The sequence below is a fragment of the Hypanus sabinus genome, chromosome 11 (genome assembly GCF_030144855.1).
Source record: "Hypanus sabinus isolate sHypSab1 chromosome 11, sHypSab1.hap1, whole genome shotgun sequence".
In the NCBI taxonomy this organism is placed as follows: Eukaryota; Metazoa; Chordata; class Chondrichthyes; order Myliobatiformes; family Dasyatidae; genus Hypanus; species Hypanus sabinus.
This window is the reverse complement of record NC_082716.1, coordinates 49,968,482-49,984,901: the sequence shown is the minus strand read 5'-3', so window position 1 is coordinate 49,984,901 and position 16,420 is coordinate 49,968,482. Positions and strand designations below refer to the sequence as shown.

General features: G+C 43.4%; 1 protein-coding gene across 2 annotated transcripts in view; it reads left to right on the top strand.

The window, feature by feature from the left end:
* LOC132401938 (cytochrome P450 2J2-like) overlaps nt 1-16,420 on the top strand; it is a 119,570-nt gene that overhangs the window by 27,334 nt on the left and 75,816 nt on the right. Inside the window, exons 8-9 of one of the 2 annotated variants that reach the window (XR_009514756.1) lie at nt 2,668-2,809; nt 4,356-9,535. Coding sequence is in view for 1 of the 2 variants with exons in the window: in XM_059984307.1 (XP_059840290.1) it covers nt 2,668-2,809; nt 4,356-4,531 (318 nt within the window). In the remaining variant the exon portion in view is untranslated. Of the gene's footprint in view, nt 1-2,667; nt 2,810-4,355; nt 12,462-16,420 lie in introns of those variants that run through there. The other variant, XM_059984307.1, reaches the window with a different exon arrangement.

Sequence of the window (16,420 nt, the reverse complement as noted above, 5' to 3'; positions counted from 1 at the left end):
GCTGAGTTCATCCAGCGCGTTTGTACGTGTTGATTTGACCACAGCATCTGCAGTGTACTTTGTGTTGGATGAGCATTGAATTGTTTGGGCATAAGAGAATATTGGTCATGCTGGAGAATGGGATTAAGGCACAGAAGCAGAATTAGGCCATTCAGTCCATTGAGTCTGCTCCACCATTTCATAAAGGCTGATCCATTTCCCTGTCAACCCCCATTCTCCTGCCTTTTTCCCAGAACCTTTCACCCCTCACTAATCAAGAGCCTATCAACCTCAACCTTAAACGCACTCAGTGACCTGGCCTCCATAGCTGCCTGCGACAACAAATTCTACAGATTCTTCACACTCTGGCTAAAGAAATTTCACTTTATCTCTGTTCTAAATGGGTAAGTTGAAGCTATGCTCTCTAGTTGTTGAAGCTCTGCACCAAAGAAAACATCCACTTCATATCCACTCTATCTCGGCCTTTCAACATTTGATAGGTTTCAATGAGTTCTCTTCCCCCTCATTCTTCAAAACTGCAGTAAGCTCCGGCCCAGGGCCTTCAATCACTGCTCATATGATGACCCGTTCATTCCTGGAATCATTCTCGTGAGCCTTCTCTGAACCCTCTCCAATGTCAGCACATCTTTCCTTAAATAGGGGGCCAAAACTGCTCACAGTACTCCATGAGGTTTCACTGGTGCCTTATACAGCTCCAGCATTACATCTTTGCTTTTGTATTCTAGTCTTCTTGAAATGAATATTAATATTACATTTGCCTTCCTCACCACTGATTCAACCTACAAATTAACCTTTAGAGAATCCTGTGTGAGTACTGCCCAATCAGTTTGCACCTCACATTTTTTAATTCTCTCCCCGTTTAGAATATAGTCTAATAGAAAAAACTGTTTGCATGACCTACCTTTATCTTTAACCATCTCTCTAGTGAAAACAATTGCACTCACTTCTGCTCTTTGATACTGTGAAACTTCCAGCATACTTACTACTAGTGAAAATTGATGCAAAATACAAGTTCAGTTCATCTGCCATTTATTGGCTAACTTTCTTTCATAGTTCATCTTCTCCCCCCACCCCCACCACAACCAATGTTTTTTTAGTTGCCTGCTGTTCATTTAAAAAAATTCTCAGTCCTTTAACTTCCTGCTAATTTTTATTCTATTATATGCCCTGTCTTTTGCTTTGACTTCCCTTGTCAGCCACAGTTGTTTTATCCTGCCTTCAGAATACTTTCTCTTCTTTCCGGTGTAATTGTTCTGTGCCTTCTGAATTGCTCCCAGAAACTCTAGCCATTAAAATTCTGCCATCATCCCTGCAAGTGTCCCCTTCCAGTCAAGTTTGGCCAGCTCCTCTCTATGTCTCTGTAGTGCCGATACATTTGACTTTAGCTTCTTTGTTTCAAATTGCTGGGTACATTTTATCACAGTTTCCTAATGGTTCCATTACCATAAGCTCAAGTTCATTTCACAACACCCAATTAATATGGGTGGATGCCCAAAGGTCTTGATGGACATTGTGTGCTAAATGGCTGTTTACACGTTCAATGGTCTCCAACTCACCCAGACTCACCCTGGGACTTTTGCTGGCTCTTGAGCGGAACAGACATGCAAGAACTCAACTAGTGAATGTTGTTGATTTGCATATTTAATGTTTGCAGCATGCAGGTGTAATGATAAAACTCAGCAACCATATTAAGATGGTCCCTTGGGCTTCTGTTCAGTTGTATCTTGGTTTTTAATGAGTTGAAACCATATATATCTTGTAACCTTTCCTCATATCCAAGCTTAGATATAGAAGATTGAAACTTTCTATTTTGTTATGTATCCCGTAACTGGATAACTTACCAGCAAAGATAGAGAGGTCCGTTGAAGTCTGATGGCACTATTTTCAAACGTTTTTATTTATAAAGGGGCACAAAAGTAAGGTTAATACAAACATTCAGATAATGCACATCGTTAATACTCAACCTAAAGCGCGGGTATAGTAATAAGCATCCTTAAGAAATAATCTCGACTGTTGTCTAGGGGATAATATATTGTCCGTTGGAGATATAAAAGTCACTCAGAAGTCTGCAGGCTTCAGCCTTTTGGGGAATCGCTGGGTTTCACGTGTTTTAGAGAGATTGGTGAGAAAAGGAAAAAACTTGCCTGGGTCTTTATGAAGCCACTCCGTTGAATCAAGGGAGCATTGGTTCCCCGTTGTTAGTTCGAAGTCCTTTTCGGTGTTATCAGCCACCCACTCCCCAGGCAAAGGAGAAACGGAACGCACGTGGCTTTGTATGGCTTCCTGCTAGCACGGGAGCGCTGAGTGATGGTGTCCTTCTGGTGCGTCGCTGGGGTACCGCCTCCTGCAGTCCCCTTTTATCTTGACTTGTAGAGTTGTAGCTGTCCATCAAAGTAGGGTGATGCAATCCCCACCCCCACATTGCCCGAGGGTGTCCATATCCATGGTAGCTGTCACGTAGCTGGGACATGCAATTCACACAGGTGTCTCTAAGAACAGTGGTCAAAACTGTTGCATTGTCTCTCATTTCCTGGGTCCGAGACCCAAATTAATAGTGATCTTGCGATTCTCCGGAAGGAGGGGGCTGCTCCCGCCCCTTCGGCCCCTCAAAGCTGTGGTACATTCATAACAATTTCAATTGACATATATTTCTTGTTTGGTCATTAGGGCACACAGGTATTGACAAACCTCTACTCAGTGTTGATGGACAAATCAGAATGGGAAACACCTGAGGAATTTAATCCTGAACACTTCCTGGACAAAAATGGGAAATTTGTTAGAAAGGAAGCATTTGTCCCTTTCTCTAGAGGTAAATAGTTTAATTTATGTCACAGTATATGGCAGAAATTAGTAATTAGTTGAATACCTTAGTAGTGAGTGAAAGAAAGAAAGCTGCTTCCTTGTTATTTATTTGGTTCAAGTTACTTGGATTGTATCATGTCCATTTCTGTCGACCCAACAGATTAACCTTTTACACGTGGATCCTTCAATATTTTTGATAGAATGAATACTACAAATTGGAGAATCTTTTAAAACAATTGAATGAACAGAAGTTCGTAATCTTTATGGGGAAAGTGGCTATGAACTTTTAGCTTCATAATGCTATTTTGTGCTAATAAATAACACAAATGAAAATCTTCATATTCACTGTCATTATTCTGACATTTTATCTAGCCAACTAGAAAGGCAACTTTAATCTCATTTCTGAATATATTATTGCTTTTCTAAGATAAGAGCCTGAAAATATTGAGGGAACAGACTATTTTAAAAAAGGATCTAGTGCTTTCCTGGTATATATGCCAAATAAGCTCTTCTTGAGGTTCCAGGTACAGTTATTAGTTATAACTGATGCTTCAATGACAAACTCTGCCATCTTCATCAGGGATGATACCTGGGCTTGTCTAGTTCTGTGGTATTTGTGTTGTTTATCAAATAGATTATTTTAGCTAGATCATTTCCCAACTTCTTTGGTTTGTTATGGTACGATCCAATTTATTTAATCCTTCTAGGAGATGTTCTACATGAATAGTCTTGGGCCTTCTAGGTACCAGGTGCAGTTCCAGAAAGTGGAACCATTTCAGTTTCCCCAATACTGTGACTGCAATGTGCCTGCTGTGCTGTTCAAACCATATACCTCCTTCCAATACACACCGGATATGGTCAAATTTGAGCTGCCATTATATATGAAGCATTTGATCATGCTTATTTATCTCTGTTGTATTAGTTCCTTCAGGATAATTCTCCCAGCCAGACCAAACTATTACCATTGAAATGTGAAGTTAGTTTGGTTTAAGAACAACTGCTTTTTTCACTTAAAACAGTTAAATATATTCACTTTTTTTTTTGAGAAATGGTATTAAAATTAAAATGATAGAAATATCAGAAGATGGATTTCCTTGACATCTTTTTAAATGGATACAAATTAAAATGAATGTGTACTAAAATTAAGTTATACCAACTTCCTGCACTTGCAGTAAAATACTGTACATCCATTCATATTTTTAAATGGTGTTCATACTGGAAACCAAGCAAATTATTTCTATGCTTCATTCCTTTCTAATCCAAGTAATGCATTCTGAGGCAATTGCTGATCCAATTGATTCAAATCCAGACTAAGGTAAACCAATGAAAGAAACTTTATTTGTGAATTTATTTTCTGAATCTTATTCAGGAACCACAGATTGCAAGGATTATATTTCAGCCCCAAAAATGATGTTATGATTGATCAGATAAAGTGGAGATTGTGCTGGTTATTTATACTTGGGGTGCTTCAATATTTATTCTCAACCCCGATGAATAGGAAGATTATTTCACATGCTTGTGATTATATAACGCATATGTCTATTCATTTGCAGGAAAACGCAACTGCATGGGAGAACCACTGGCTAGAATGCAATTGTTCCTTTTCTTCACTTCTTTACTGCAGAAGTTCAAATTTGTTTTTCCTGTGGGTGTCAAGCCAAGTTTTGATGCTGTAATGCGTATAGTACGTCGCCCTCAGCCATATGAGATATGTGCAATTCCACGCTGAACCGAGAGAGCAGTAGTATCCATTGTATGACCTTGGCTCCCAGAACCAGCTTTCTATCCTTCCTCTTTCAACTCTGAATCCTCTTTAACTCAAGATCACTTAGAAATCTCCCTTTTAAAATCAATGTTTCAATATATTTGTTATTCTAATGCTTTGTGGAAACACAAGGAAAGGAAGCATTCAATTGTAAAGAAGATCAGAACATTCCCTAGATTTAACACTTCTGAAGTAACTAAGTATTTCATTCTGTGTCAGCTCTTCCTGCTAATCAAGGCTAACAACAATCATCCAACTTCTCTTTGGTCTCTCCCCACATCTTTACATCCAACAACTGTACATTGACAGCATCATCTGAAGGCATAAGCCAGTTTTCAGGTAGAAGCCATTATAATACCTCTAAATACTCATATTTTAAACTTCTGTATGTCCTGATAAAGGGTGTTAGTCCATTAACTCTTTATTCCTCTTCATAGATGCTGCCTGACTTGCTGAGTTCCTTCAGCATCTTCTATGTGTTACTGTGGATTTCCAGCATCTACAGAAACCCTTGCATTTAGCTCTTCCTTCTCTTCTGTATAAGCAGTAATTTCCCATTTTCACAAATCGGTCTTGCTACAAGCATTTCAGCCAATGCTGATTCCACTTCCTTCTCTAATACTTGTCTGAATTAGACCATTCTTTAAACCTTCGATTAGATTAGTGGGGTGCCACAGGGCTCGGTATTGGGACCACAGCTGTTTACGATTTACGTCAATGATTTAGATGAAGGCATTCAGAATAACATCAGAAAATTTGCTGATGATACTAAGCTGAGTGGCAGTGTGACATGTGATAAGGATGTTAGGAGAATTCAGGGTGACTTGGATAGGCTGGGTGAGCGGGCAGATACTTGGCAGATGACGTTTAATGTGAATAAGTGTGAGGTTATCCACTTTGGGAGTAAGAACAGGAAGGCAGATTATTATCTGAATGGTGTAGAGTTAAGTAAGGGAGAAATACAAAGAGATCTCGGAGTCCTTGTTCATCAGTCACTGAAGGTGAATGAGCAAGTGCAGCAGGCAGTGAAGAAGGCTAATGGAATGTTGGCCTTTATTACAAAGGGAATTGAGTACAAGAGCAAAGAAATCCTCTTGCATTTGTACAGAGCCCTGGTGAGACCACACCTGGAGTATTGTGCACAGTTTTGGTCTCCAGGGTTAAGGAAGGACATCCTGGCTGTAGAGGAAATGCAGTGTAGATTCACGAGGTTAATTCCTGGGATGTCTGGACTGTCTTACACAGAGAGGTTAGAGAGACTGGGCTTGTACACGCTGGAATTAAGGAGATTGAGAGGGGATCTGATTGAAACATATAAGATTATTAAGGGATTGGACAGGATAGAGGCAGGAAATATGTTCCAGATGCTGGGAGAGTCCAGTACCAGAGGGCATGGTTTGAGAATAAGGGGTAGGTCATTTAGAACAGAGTTAAGGAAAAACTTCTTCTCCCAGAGAGTTGTGGGGGTCTAGAATGCACTGCCTCGGAAGGTAATGGAGGCCAATTCTCTGGATGCTTTCAAGAAGGAGCTAGATAGGTATCTTATGGATAGGGAAATCAAGGGATATGGGGACTAGGCAGGAACCGGGTATTGATAGTAGATGATCAGCCATGATCTCAAAATGGCGGTGCAGGCTCAAAGGGCCAAATGGTCTACTTCTGCACCTATTGTCTATTGCCTATTACTTAGGTATTCCTAAGCAAAAATACTTACTTCTACTGCAGAACAATAATATTGAGGCCAATTAAAAAGGAAAGCGGCCAGTGAGTGAGTGGGCCAGTGAAGGAGTGGAGATTTGAGGCTTTGACTCGAGAGGCTTTGACGAGAAGAGGCGGAGGCCAAGCTTGTTTTTGGACCATTGGGATCTCTTCTGGGGAAGGTGGGACCTGTACAGATTGGATGGGTTGCACCTGAACTCGAGGGGGAGCAATATCCTTGCTGGTAGGTTTGCTAGCCTGGTTTGGGAGGGTTTAAACTAACTTGCAAGGGGGATAGGACCTGGAGCGATAGAGCAGTGAAAGAAGTGCATGGAGTAAAGCCAGATCTAACATATAGAGAGGCTTTGAGGAAAGAGCAGCAAAATAAAGGGTATAAAAGTAATAAGGTAGAAGGGCTAACGTGTGTGTACTTCAATGCAAGAAGCATCAGGAACAAAGGTGATGAACTGAGAGCTTGGATACATACATGGAATTATGATGTAGTGGCCATTACGGAGACTTGGCTGGCACCAGGGCAGGAAGGGATTCTCAATATTCCTGGATTTCAGTGCTTTAAAAGGGATAGAGAGGGAGAGGAGGTGTTGGAGTTGTTAAAATACATTAGGACAGGGAATTCCCCCGGGGCCTGATGGAATATTCCCTAGGCTGCTCCACGAGGCAAGCAAAGAGATTGCTGAGCCTCTGGCTAGGATATTTATGTCCTCATTGTCCATGGGAATGGTGCCGGAGGATTGAAGGGAGGCAAATGTTGTCCCCTTGTTCAAAAAAGGTAGTAGGGATAGTCCAGGTAATTATAGACCAGTGAGCCTTACGTCTGTGGTGGGAAAGCTGCTGGAAAAGATTCTTTGAGATAGGATCTATGGGCATTTAGAGAATCATGGTCTGATCAAGGACAGTCAGCATGGCTTTGTGAAGGGCAGATCATGCCTAACAAGCCTGATAGAGTTCTTTGAGGAGGTGACCAGGCATATAGATGAGGGTAGTGCAGTGGATGTGATCGACATGGATTTTAGTAAGGCATTTGACAAGGTTCCACACAGTAGGCTTATTCAGAAAGTCAGAAGGCATGGGATCCAGGGAAGATTGGCAAGGTGGATTCAGAGTTGGCTTGCCTGCAGAAGGCAGAGGGTCGTGGTGGAGGGACTACATTCAGATTGGAGGGTTGTGACTAGTGGTGTCCCACAAGGATTGTTGAAGATTGCAGAGAGACATTGATAGGATGCAGAAGTGGGCTGAGAAGTGGCAGATGGAGTTCAACCCGGAGAAGTGTGAGGTGGTACACTTTGGAAGGGCAAACTCAAAGGCAGAGTACAAAGTAAATGGCAGGATACTTGGTAGTGTGGAGGAGCAGAGAGATCTGGGGGTACACGTCCACAGATCTCTGAAAGTTGCCTCACAGGTTGATAGGGTAGTTAAGAAAGCTTATGGGGTGTTAGCTTTCATAAGTCGAGGGATAGAGTTTAAGAGACACGATGTAATGATGCAGCTCTATAAAACTCTAGTTAGGCCACACTTGGAGTACTGAGTCCAGTTCTTGTTGCCTCACTATAAGAAGGATGTGGAAGCTTTAGAAAGGGTACAGAGGAGATTTACCAGGATGCTGCCTGGTTTAGAGAGTATGGATTATGATCAGAGATTAAGGGAGCTAGGGCTTTACTCTTTGGAGAGAAGGAGGATGAGAGGAGACATGATAGAATTGTACAAGATATTAAGAGGAATAGACAGAGTGGACAGCCAGCGCCTCTTCCCCAGGGCACCACTGTTCAGTACAAGAGGACATGGCTTTAAGGTAAGGGGAGGGAAGTTCAAGGGGGATATTAGAGGAAGGTTTTTCACTCAGAGAGTGGTTGGTGCGTAGAATGCACTGCCTGAGTCAGTGGTGGAGGCGGATACATTAGTGAAGTTTAAGAGACTAGTAGACAGGTATATGGAGGAATTTAAGGTGGGGGGGGGCGTTATATGGGAGGCAGGGATTGCGGGTCAGCACAACATTGTGGGCCGAAAGGCCTGTACTGTGCTGTACTGTTCTATGTTCAATGCAGATGATTTGAAGAACTCACAATTACTAGAGTCATAAGAGCAAACACGAGGAAATCTGCAGATGCTGGAAATTCAAAGAACACACACAAAATGCTGGAGGAGAAGCTTCTCCCTATAGATGTTGTCTGGCCTGCTGTGTTCCACCAGCATTTTGTGTGTTTTACTAGAGTCATAAACTAACTTGAAGCCATTAGAAGCTAATTAACTCTACCCTGATTCTTGCCCAGAGCAGAATCAGGGCAATGTTTTGGGCTTAAACATCTTCAAATGCTTAATTCTTAATCATCCTTGCCTGCAAATTCAAATTGCATTTGAATCCTTTGAGATTAGTGCAGTGTGTATGTGCTTGCATAAACTTGGACAGCATTCGGCTCTGAGCAGGTAAGTAGCAAGTTATGTTCACAATGCATAAGCACGCGGTTATAAAAATCTACAAGTGAAAGTCTCACTGCTGTTCTTTGACTTCCAATAAAATCACTACTGTTAAATCCCCAATCAGCGAGATACTTGGAAATACAGATTGGATTGGTTAAAACTTAACTGGATTAGTTAACTAAATACTGCGGTTACAAGAATAGGTCAAAGGCAGGGTATGTTATGATGCATGACTCCCATTTTGATTCCCTCAGGCCACAACTCAGGAGAGCAATAGAAGGCAAAATGAGTGTATCTCCTCTGTCATTAAGACATTTAAAACCATTCCACATACATGTAACTCATTTGGTTATCACCACATCCCCCACTCTTGTACATTTATTCTCTCCACTATCAGCAAACACATCTTGACTATAATGTACATCATTACAAAATCATTATTCGGACGTACAAGGTTTGTTTGGTAACATTTCCCATACCCTTAGCCTCTATCTATCTCAAAAGAGAAAATAAGAGATTTTATAGGAATATCAACACCAAGTAGCTTCCCATCAAGTTTCATATCATTCTGATTCAGAAAGTTTTTTATGTTCCTTGGTTCATTAAAATTCTGAACTCTCTACCTGACAGTACATTTGGTAAACACAAGGAATGCTTCAGATGTGGAAAATCCAAAGCAGCATGCACAATGCTGGAGGAACTCAGTAGTCAGACAACATCAAACAATCAACATTTTGGGCTGAGACCCTTCTTCAGGACTGGAAAGGAATAATGAAGATATTGGTTGGCAGTTCGTTTCTAGAGGTTGAGGACAAGATGTCAGAAATAAATCAGGTGAATTTAAGAGCTGGGTGGATGTTGAAGACAAAGTTCATGAACTTGATAAGCTCAGCATGGCGCATGAAGCAACCCAAAACAGGTATCAACGTAGAAGAGGAAGAGTTGAGGAGTGTTACCAGGGAAGGCAAGGAATATTGACTGTTCTACAAAGCCAATGAAAAAGCAGGCAAAGCTGGGGCCCATGTGGGTGCTCATGGTCACCCCTCAAGTCTAGAGAAAATGGAAGGAGCTGAAGGAGAGATTGTTGAAGACGAGGACAGTACTGCCTGCTGATGGAAGGTGGTGACAGAGCGAAACTGGTTGGTCCTTCTATTGACAAAGAAGCAGAGAGTTTTAAGGCCTTCTTGATGGGGAATATAAGTGTCTAGTGACTGGACATCCATGGTGAAAATGAGGTGGTCAGGGAAAGGGAATTGAAATTTAGTGAGAAAAGCAAGAGCATGAGATATGTCATGGATGTTGGTGGGAAGGGACTGAACCAAGGAGGATAGAATGATGTTGAGGTATAAGGACATAAGTTCAGTGGGGCAGGAGCTTGATGAGATCTGTGATGGTCTTGCAGACAGATTTCTGATGGTTCTGAGTGGAGTCCTCTTCAAGGGGTAGGTATGAGGAGGTGGCGGAGAATTGTTGCCAGGCTTCATCAAGATAGAGTTCAGTGTGCCACACTGCAATGTAATCCCCTTTGACTGCAGGTATTGATGGCAAGGATAGGACTAGTGCATAGAGAGTGGAGAACAGTGTCTTCAGAGTGAGTAAGTTTTGAGGAGAGAGGAGTGCTAAGGTTGAGCCAGCTGATATCTCATTGGCAGTTAGAGATTAAAAGATGCAATGAAGGCAGGGAACCAATATGGGGGATCCAAGAAGAGGAGGAGCATTGGAGATGGGAGAAAGGATGATCAGTGAAGGGTGGGAAATTCTTGCCAAAGAAGTGGGCTTGAAGGTGGTGGTGATGGAAGAAGAACTTGGTGTTGGTGTGGGCAAAGGGAGACAAAGGCAAGTCCCTTGCTGAGGACATCTCAGGGAATGGAATGGTGAAGACACAGCAGAGGTTAAATCTGGCATTAGAATTGGAGGTGTCATAGGAGGGGGAGGTTTGAGGTGTTCAGGGAAGGTAGGGTGGGAGGAAGATGGTGGCTCTGAGGACTCAAGAGTTGACCTTGGAGCCTGAGGGACCTAGAGTTGGAGAGTGGTGGTGGGGGATGGGGAGACTGGAGGCCCAGCAGCAGCAAGGTAGGTTGAGGCTTTGCAGTCTGATAGCGTCTGGGGTCATAGGAACCAGCACTGGTGATGATAGAATCTGAGGTCTGGATCCCCTTAGATCCAGGACAATTGGTATATCCTTATCACAATTCAATTATGGGATATTGTTCAAAACTATGCATTGCCATCACTTTCTCAAACGTCCCTCTGGGGTAAGTGTGACGTGCTGGACTTGCTGTCAATACCCATATCCCATAACTGAATTTTAAAAAATAGCTTCATCACTTGCATATTTACCTACTTTACTTAATGTTGTCCTGCCCCTTCTTTCACCACCTCCAATGTGCAATGTGCTGCCATGTTCACCTTGTCTACATGAGCACTCCGACATTGTGATTCAGTCCCAATGATCCACATCAGCTCATGGCATATTGAATAAATAGCCTTAAATCTTCTTGTGCTTTTCCCCTGCCCTGTTCCTGTATACCACTCAGCACTCCACCTGTCTGCCCTCTCCATGCTCTGGTTCTTTAGTTCCGATGCTTTGTACATCCAGTCCCCTCTTGGTATTAGCCATCCAGTCCCAAATATGTGGAATTTTCTTTCTTAATGCCTAGAGTTCCTTCTCCAATCTGATATAAAAAGAAATATTGCTGTTCCTCTCTTCTGAGAATTCTTTGGTTACTTTCAATCTCTCCTGCAGAAGCATCAGATTCTTGATGACAATCAGTGAAGCAATTCCAGACACTTAACTGGAAACAAATATTGCAAGTTTCTGCATATTACCCTTGTTACATTATAACATTTAACTAGTCACAGGAAGGATCTTTTTTAATTGTTGTGAGTAGATTTGAAAATGTAGCATTCCTAACATTGGGAATACAGTAGAGACTTTGAATTTGGGTATGGAAATCACATTTAATGTATAAGCATACAGTTTCTGAGGAGAGCATACATTACATTCCAAGTCTTCTCTTCAGTGTGCAATGAATCCCATGTCTGGCTTCCAGCGGCAATGTGTAATCTGGCTTTGAAAACTCTGACATTTAAAGTGTAGCTGATATTGTAATCTAAAGAATTTATGTAAACAATATGTGCTAATAGAACAGAATACAGCTTATTTTAGATGTATCCTTTTGTCTACATGTTAAATGAGAACAAAAGCAAAGCTAATTCCTGTGCATAGGGCAGCTATCTATAGAATGGGAAAACATTACTATAAAGAATCAACCATCATACCAGCAGTGTTTTCCATTGCTGTGTGAAAATTAGACAACATACAGGACATAACTTAAAAAAATTAGTTGTAAGCTCTTCTCAAAAATTGAATCTAGTTCTTCTTTCACATACTTTACATTGAATCATGTGAAGTTGTAGATATTACCTTGCAGATTGAATGTATTAGTATATTTGGACCTTCTGTAAGTACCCATTTAATATTATGAAGTGTCATTAATAAAAGTGAAATAACCTCTCTGGCAATGAAAATCAAATTTTCATCTGTGTAGACTGATTTTTCAGGTTTTAACAATTGTGTGTGATTTAAAATAAAACATTAAAAAAGCAAAAAGCCTCAAATTTACACTTTATCAGTTAATTTTAAATAACTTGTTCTTTCCTTACCACTCTTCAAGGGCAAGAGGTAGAAGAAAGGAAACTATAGGCCAGTTAGTCTGACCTCATTGATGATGTCAATTATTAAGGATGAGATTTCAGGGTTCTTGCAGGCACATCATAAAATAGGCCATAGTGTGCATGGTTTCCTCAAGGGAAAATCTTGCCTGACAAACCTGTTGGAATTTTTTGAAGAAATAACAAGCAGGAACATTGGCTGATGTTGTGTCCTTGAATTTTCAGAAGGCCTTTGACAAGATGCCACTCATGAGGCTGCTTAACAAGCTACAAGCCCATGGTATTACAGGAACGGTTCTAGCATGGATAAAGCGGGTTCTTCTCCCACAGGAGTTGAGGGGTAGAGGGGTGGGGTGTATACCCCTGAACAAGGGAATGTAAATATGGAATAACAGAGCGCCACCTGGGTGGCTAAAGTGTGAAAGCGTAAAGACCGTAATGGAAACATTTGTAAAGGACTGAGACTCATTGAATGGTTCATTGTACATAATTTTATTTTTGAATAAAGTATATTTTGTTTAATAAAAAAAACCCAGAAGCCATGGATGACCGCAGAAGTGCATGTGCTGCTGTGGACCCATGACTCCGCCTTCAGAGCAGGCGACAAGGCAGCCCAAAGAACAGCAAGGGCCAGACTGTCCCGGGTCATCAGAGAGGCAAAGTGTGCACATGCCCAGCAAATCCACAGCCACTTCCAGGACAGCAGCGACAAGCGGTGCATGTGGAAGGGCATTCAGAACATCACCAACTACAGGAGATCATCACCTGACTGTGCAGATGATGCCTCCCTCCCAGATGCGCTGAACAACTTCTACACTCGTTTTGAGTCAGAAAAAGATGTGGCGGCGAGGAAGTTCACCCCTCCTCCAAATGACCAGGTGCTGTGTCTCACCATGGCCGATGTGAGGAGAACCCTGTGCAGAGTCAACCCATGGAATGCTGCTGGACCAGACAATATTCCTGGCAGAGTGCTTAGAGGATGTGCAGATTGGCTAGCAGATGTTCTCACCTTTTTCACTGTTTGCAATGGACCTGTCCATTATTTCATCCTCCATCGGATCCATGCAAGCAAGCGCCGTTTCTTTGACTTTATCATGTCCTGCAAGGATCGCAAGATCTTCCATCTGCAGACTCCAGAACATGGACTTCGTATCGCAGCCCCGGGCCCGGCCGTCGATCTCGGCTGCCCCAGCAACCCAGGGAATATTCAAAACCCGGACTCCAGCACCATCAACACGGGTTCCAATGACCATGGATTGGCCCCGGCAGTCGATCTCAGTTACCATTCCCTCCGGCCTTCAATTCTCTGAGGCAGAGTGCACTGTCCTCAGTAAGGGCCTCACCTTTGTCCCCCTTCGACCACACCTCAGCGAGTTCCACGTATGCCATGATGCCGAACTCTTCTTCCGCTGGCTCCACCTCTGAGCTTACTTCTTTGGCAAGGACTCTCCCACCCCCACTGATGACCCCTTCTCCCGTCTTCAACCCTCCTCCTCTTCATGGACACCCTGCTCTGGTCTTCTGCCTGCTCTGGATCTCTTTATTGCTAATTACCGACGGCACATCAACCATCTCAACTTCACCATACCGTGTTCCAATTCCAACCTCTCTCCTTCCGAACAACACTCTGTTCTCCGCTCCCTCCGCACCAATCCAAACCTCACTATAAAACCTGCTGATAAGGTGGGAGCTGTTGTTGTCTGGCATACCGACCTCTACCTGGCAGAAGCACAGCGACAACTCTCTGATACTTCCTCTTATTTACCCCCTGATCATGACTCCACTAAAGAGCACCAGGCCACTGTCTCCTATACCATCACCAAACTTATCAGCTCTGGGGATCTCCTATCCACTGCCACCAACCTCATAGTTCCCACACCCCGCAGTTCCCGTTTCTACCTCCTACCCAAGATCCACAAACCTGCCTGTCCAGGTAGACCCATTGTCTCAGCCTGCTCCTGCCCCACCGAATTCGTTTCTGCACACCTTGATACTGTTTCATCCCCCCCTTGTTCAATCCCTTCCCACCTATGTTCATGACACTTCTCACACTTTGAATTTTTTCAATGATTTTAATTTCCCTGGCCCCCACCACCTTATTTTCACCATGGACGTCCAGTCCCTATATACCTCCATCCCCCAGCAGGAATGTCTCAAAGCTCTCCGCTTCTTTTTGGATTCCAGACCTAACCAGTTCCCCTCTGCCCCCACTCTCCTCCATCTAGCGGAATTAGTTCTTACTCTCAATAATTTCTCCTTTGGCTCCTCCCACTTCCTCCAAACCAAAGGTGTAGCCATGGGCACCCGCATAGTTCCCAGTTATGCCTGCCTTTTCAGTTCATGTTCCAAGCCTATATGGGTATCCGTCCCCCTCTTTTCCTTCGCTACATTGACGACTGCATTGGTGCTGCCTCCTGTACACATGCTGAGCTTGTTGACTTCATTAACTTTGCCTCTAACTTTCACCCTGACCTCAAATTTACCTGGTCTATTTCTGACACCTCTTTCCCCTTTCTTGATCTTTCTGTCTCCATCTCTGGAGACGGCTTATCTATTGATATCTATTATAAGCCTACTGACTCTCAGAGCTACCTGGATTATTCCTCTTCCCACTCTGTCTCTTGCAAAAATGCTATCCCCTTCTCACAATTTCTCCATCTCCGCTGCATCTGCTCTCAGGATGAGGCTTTTCATTTCAGGATGAAGGAGATGTCTTCCTTTTTTAAACAAAGGGGCTTCCCTTCTTCCACCATCAACTCTGCTCGCAAACGCATCTCTCCCATTTCCCGCACATCTGCCTTCACCCCATCCACCCACCACCCCACTTGGGATAGGGTTCTCCTTGTCCTCACCTACCACCCCACCAGCCTCCAGATCCAACGTATAATTCTCTGTAACTTCCACCACTTCCAATGGGATCCCACTACCAAGCACATCTTTCCCTCCCCCCCCCCCCCCCCGGCTTTCTGCAGGGATCGCTCCCTACGCGACTCCCTTGTCCATTCATCCCCCACATCCCTTCCCACCAATCCAATCTCCCTCCTGGCACTTATCCTTGCAAGCGGAACAAGTGCTACACCTTCCCTTACACTTCCTCCCTCACCACCATTCAGGACCCCAGACAGTCCTTCCAGGTGAGGCGACACTTCACCTGTGAGTAGGCTGTTGTGGTATACTGCGTCCGGTGCTCCTGGTGTGGCCTTTTATATATTGGTGAGACCCGATGCAGACTGGGAGACTGTTTCACTGAACACCTACGCTCTGATCACCACAGAAAGCAGGATCTCCCAGTTGCCACACATTTTAATTCCATGTCCTATTCCCATTCTGATATGTCTATCCATGGCCTCCTCTACTGTCAAGATGAAGCCACTCTCATGTTGGAGGAACAACACCTTATATACCGGCTGGTTAGCCTCCAACCTGATGACATGAACATTGACTTCTCTAACTTCCGTTAATGCCCCTCCCCTTCTTACCCCATCCCTGATATCTTTTTTTTCTCTCTCTGCCCATCACTCTGCCTGTTCTCCGTCTTCCTCTGGTGCTCCCCTCCCCCTTTTTTTTTCCATAGGCCTCCCGTCCCATGATCCTTTCTCTTCTCTAGCTCTGTATCTCTTTTGCCAATCACCTGTCTGGCTCTCAGCTTCACCCCACCCCCCCAGTCTTCTCCTATCATTTTGCATTTTTCCCTCCCCCTCCTTCTTTCAAATCTCTTTCTATCTTTCCTTTCAGTTAGTCCTGACAAAGGGTCTCAGCCCAAAACGTCGACAGCGCTTCTCCCTATAGTTGCTGCCTGGCCTGCTGTGTTCCACCAGCATTTTGTGTGTGTTGCTAGATGTTCTCACTGACATCTTCAACATCTCCCTGAGCAGTGTCGTTGTTCCAACGTGCTTCAAGGCCACCACGATCTTCCCTGTGCTGAAGAAGTCTTCAGTGTCCTGTCTCTGTGACTACTGTCCTGTTACACTCATATCCGTCATCATGAAGTGTTTCGAGAGGCTCGTCATGAGGCATATCAAGACCCAGCTGCCCCCCTCACTG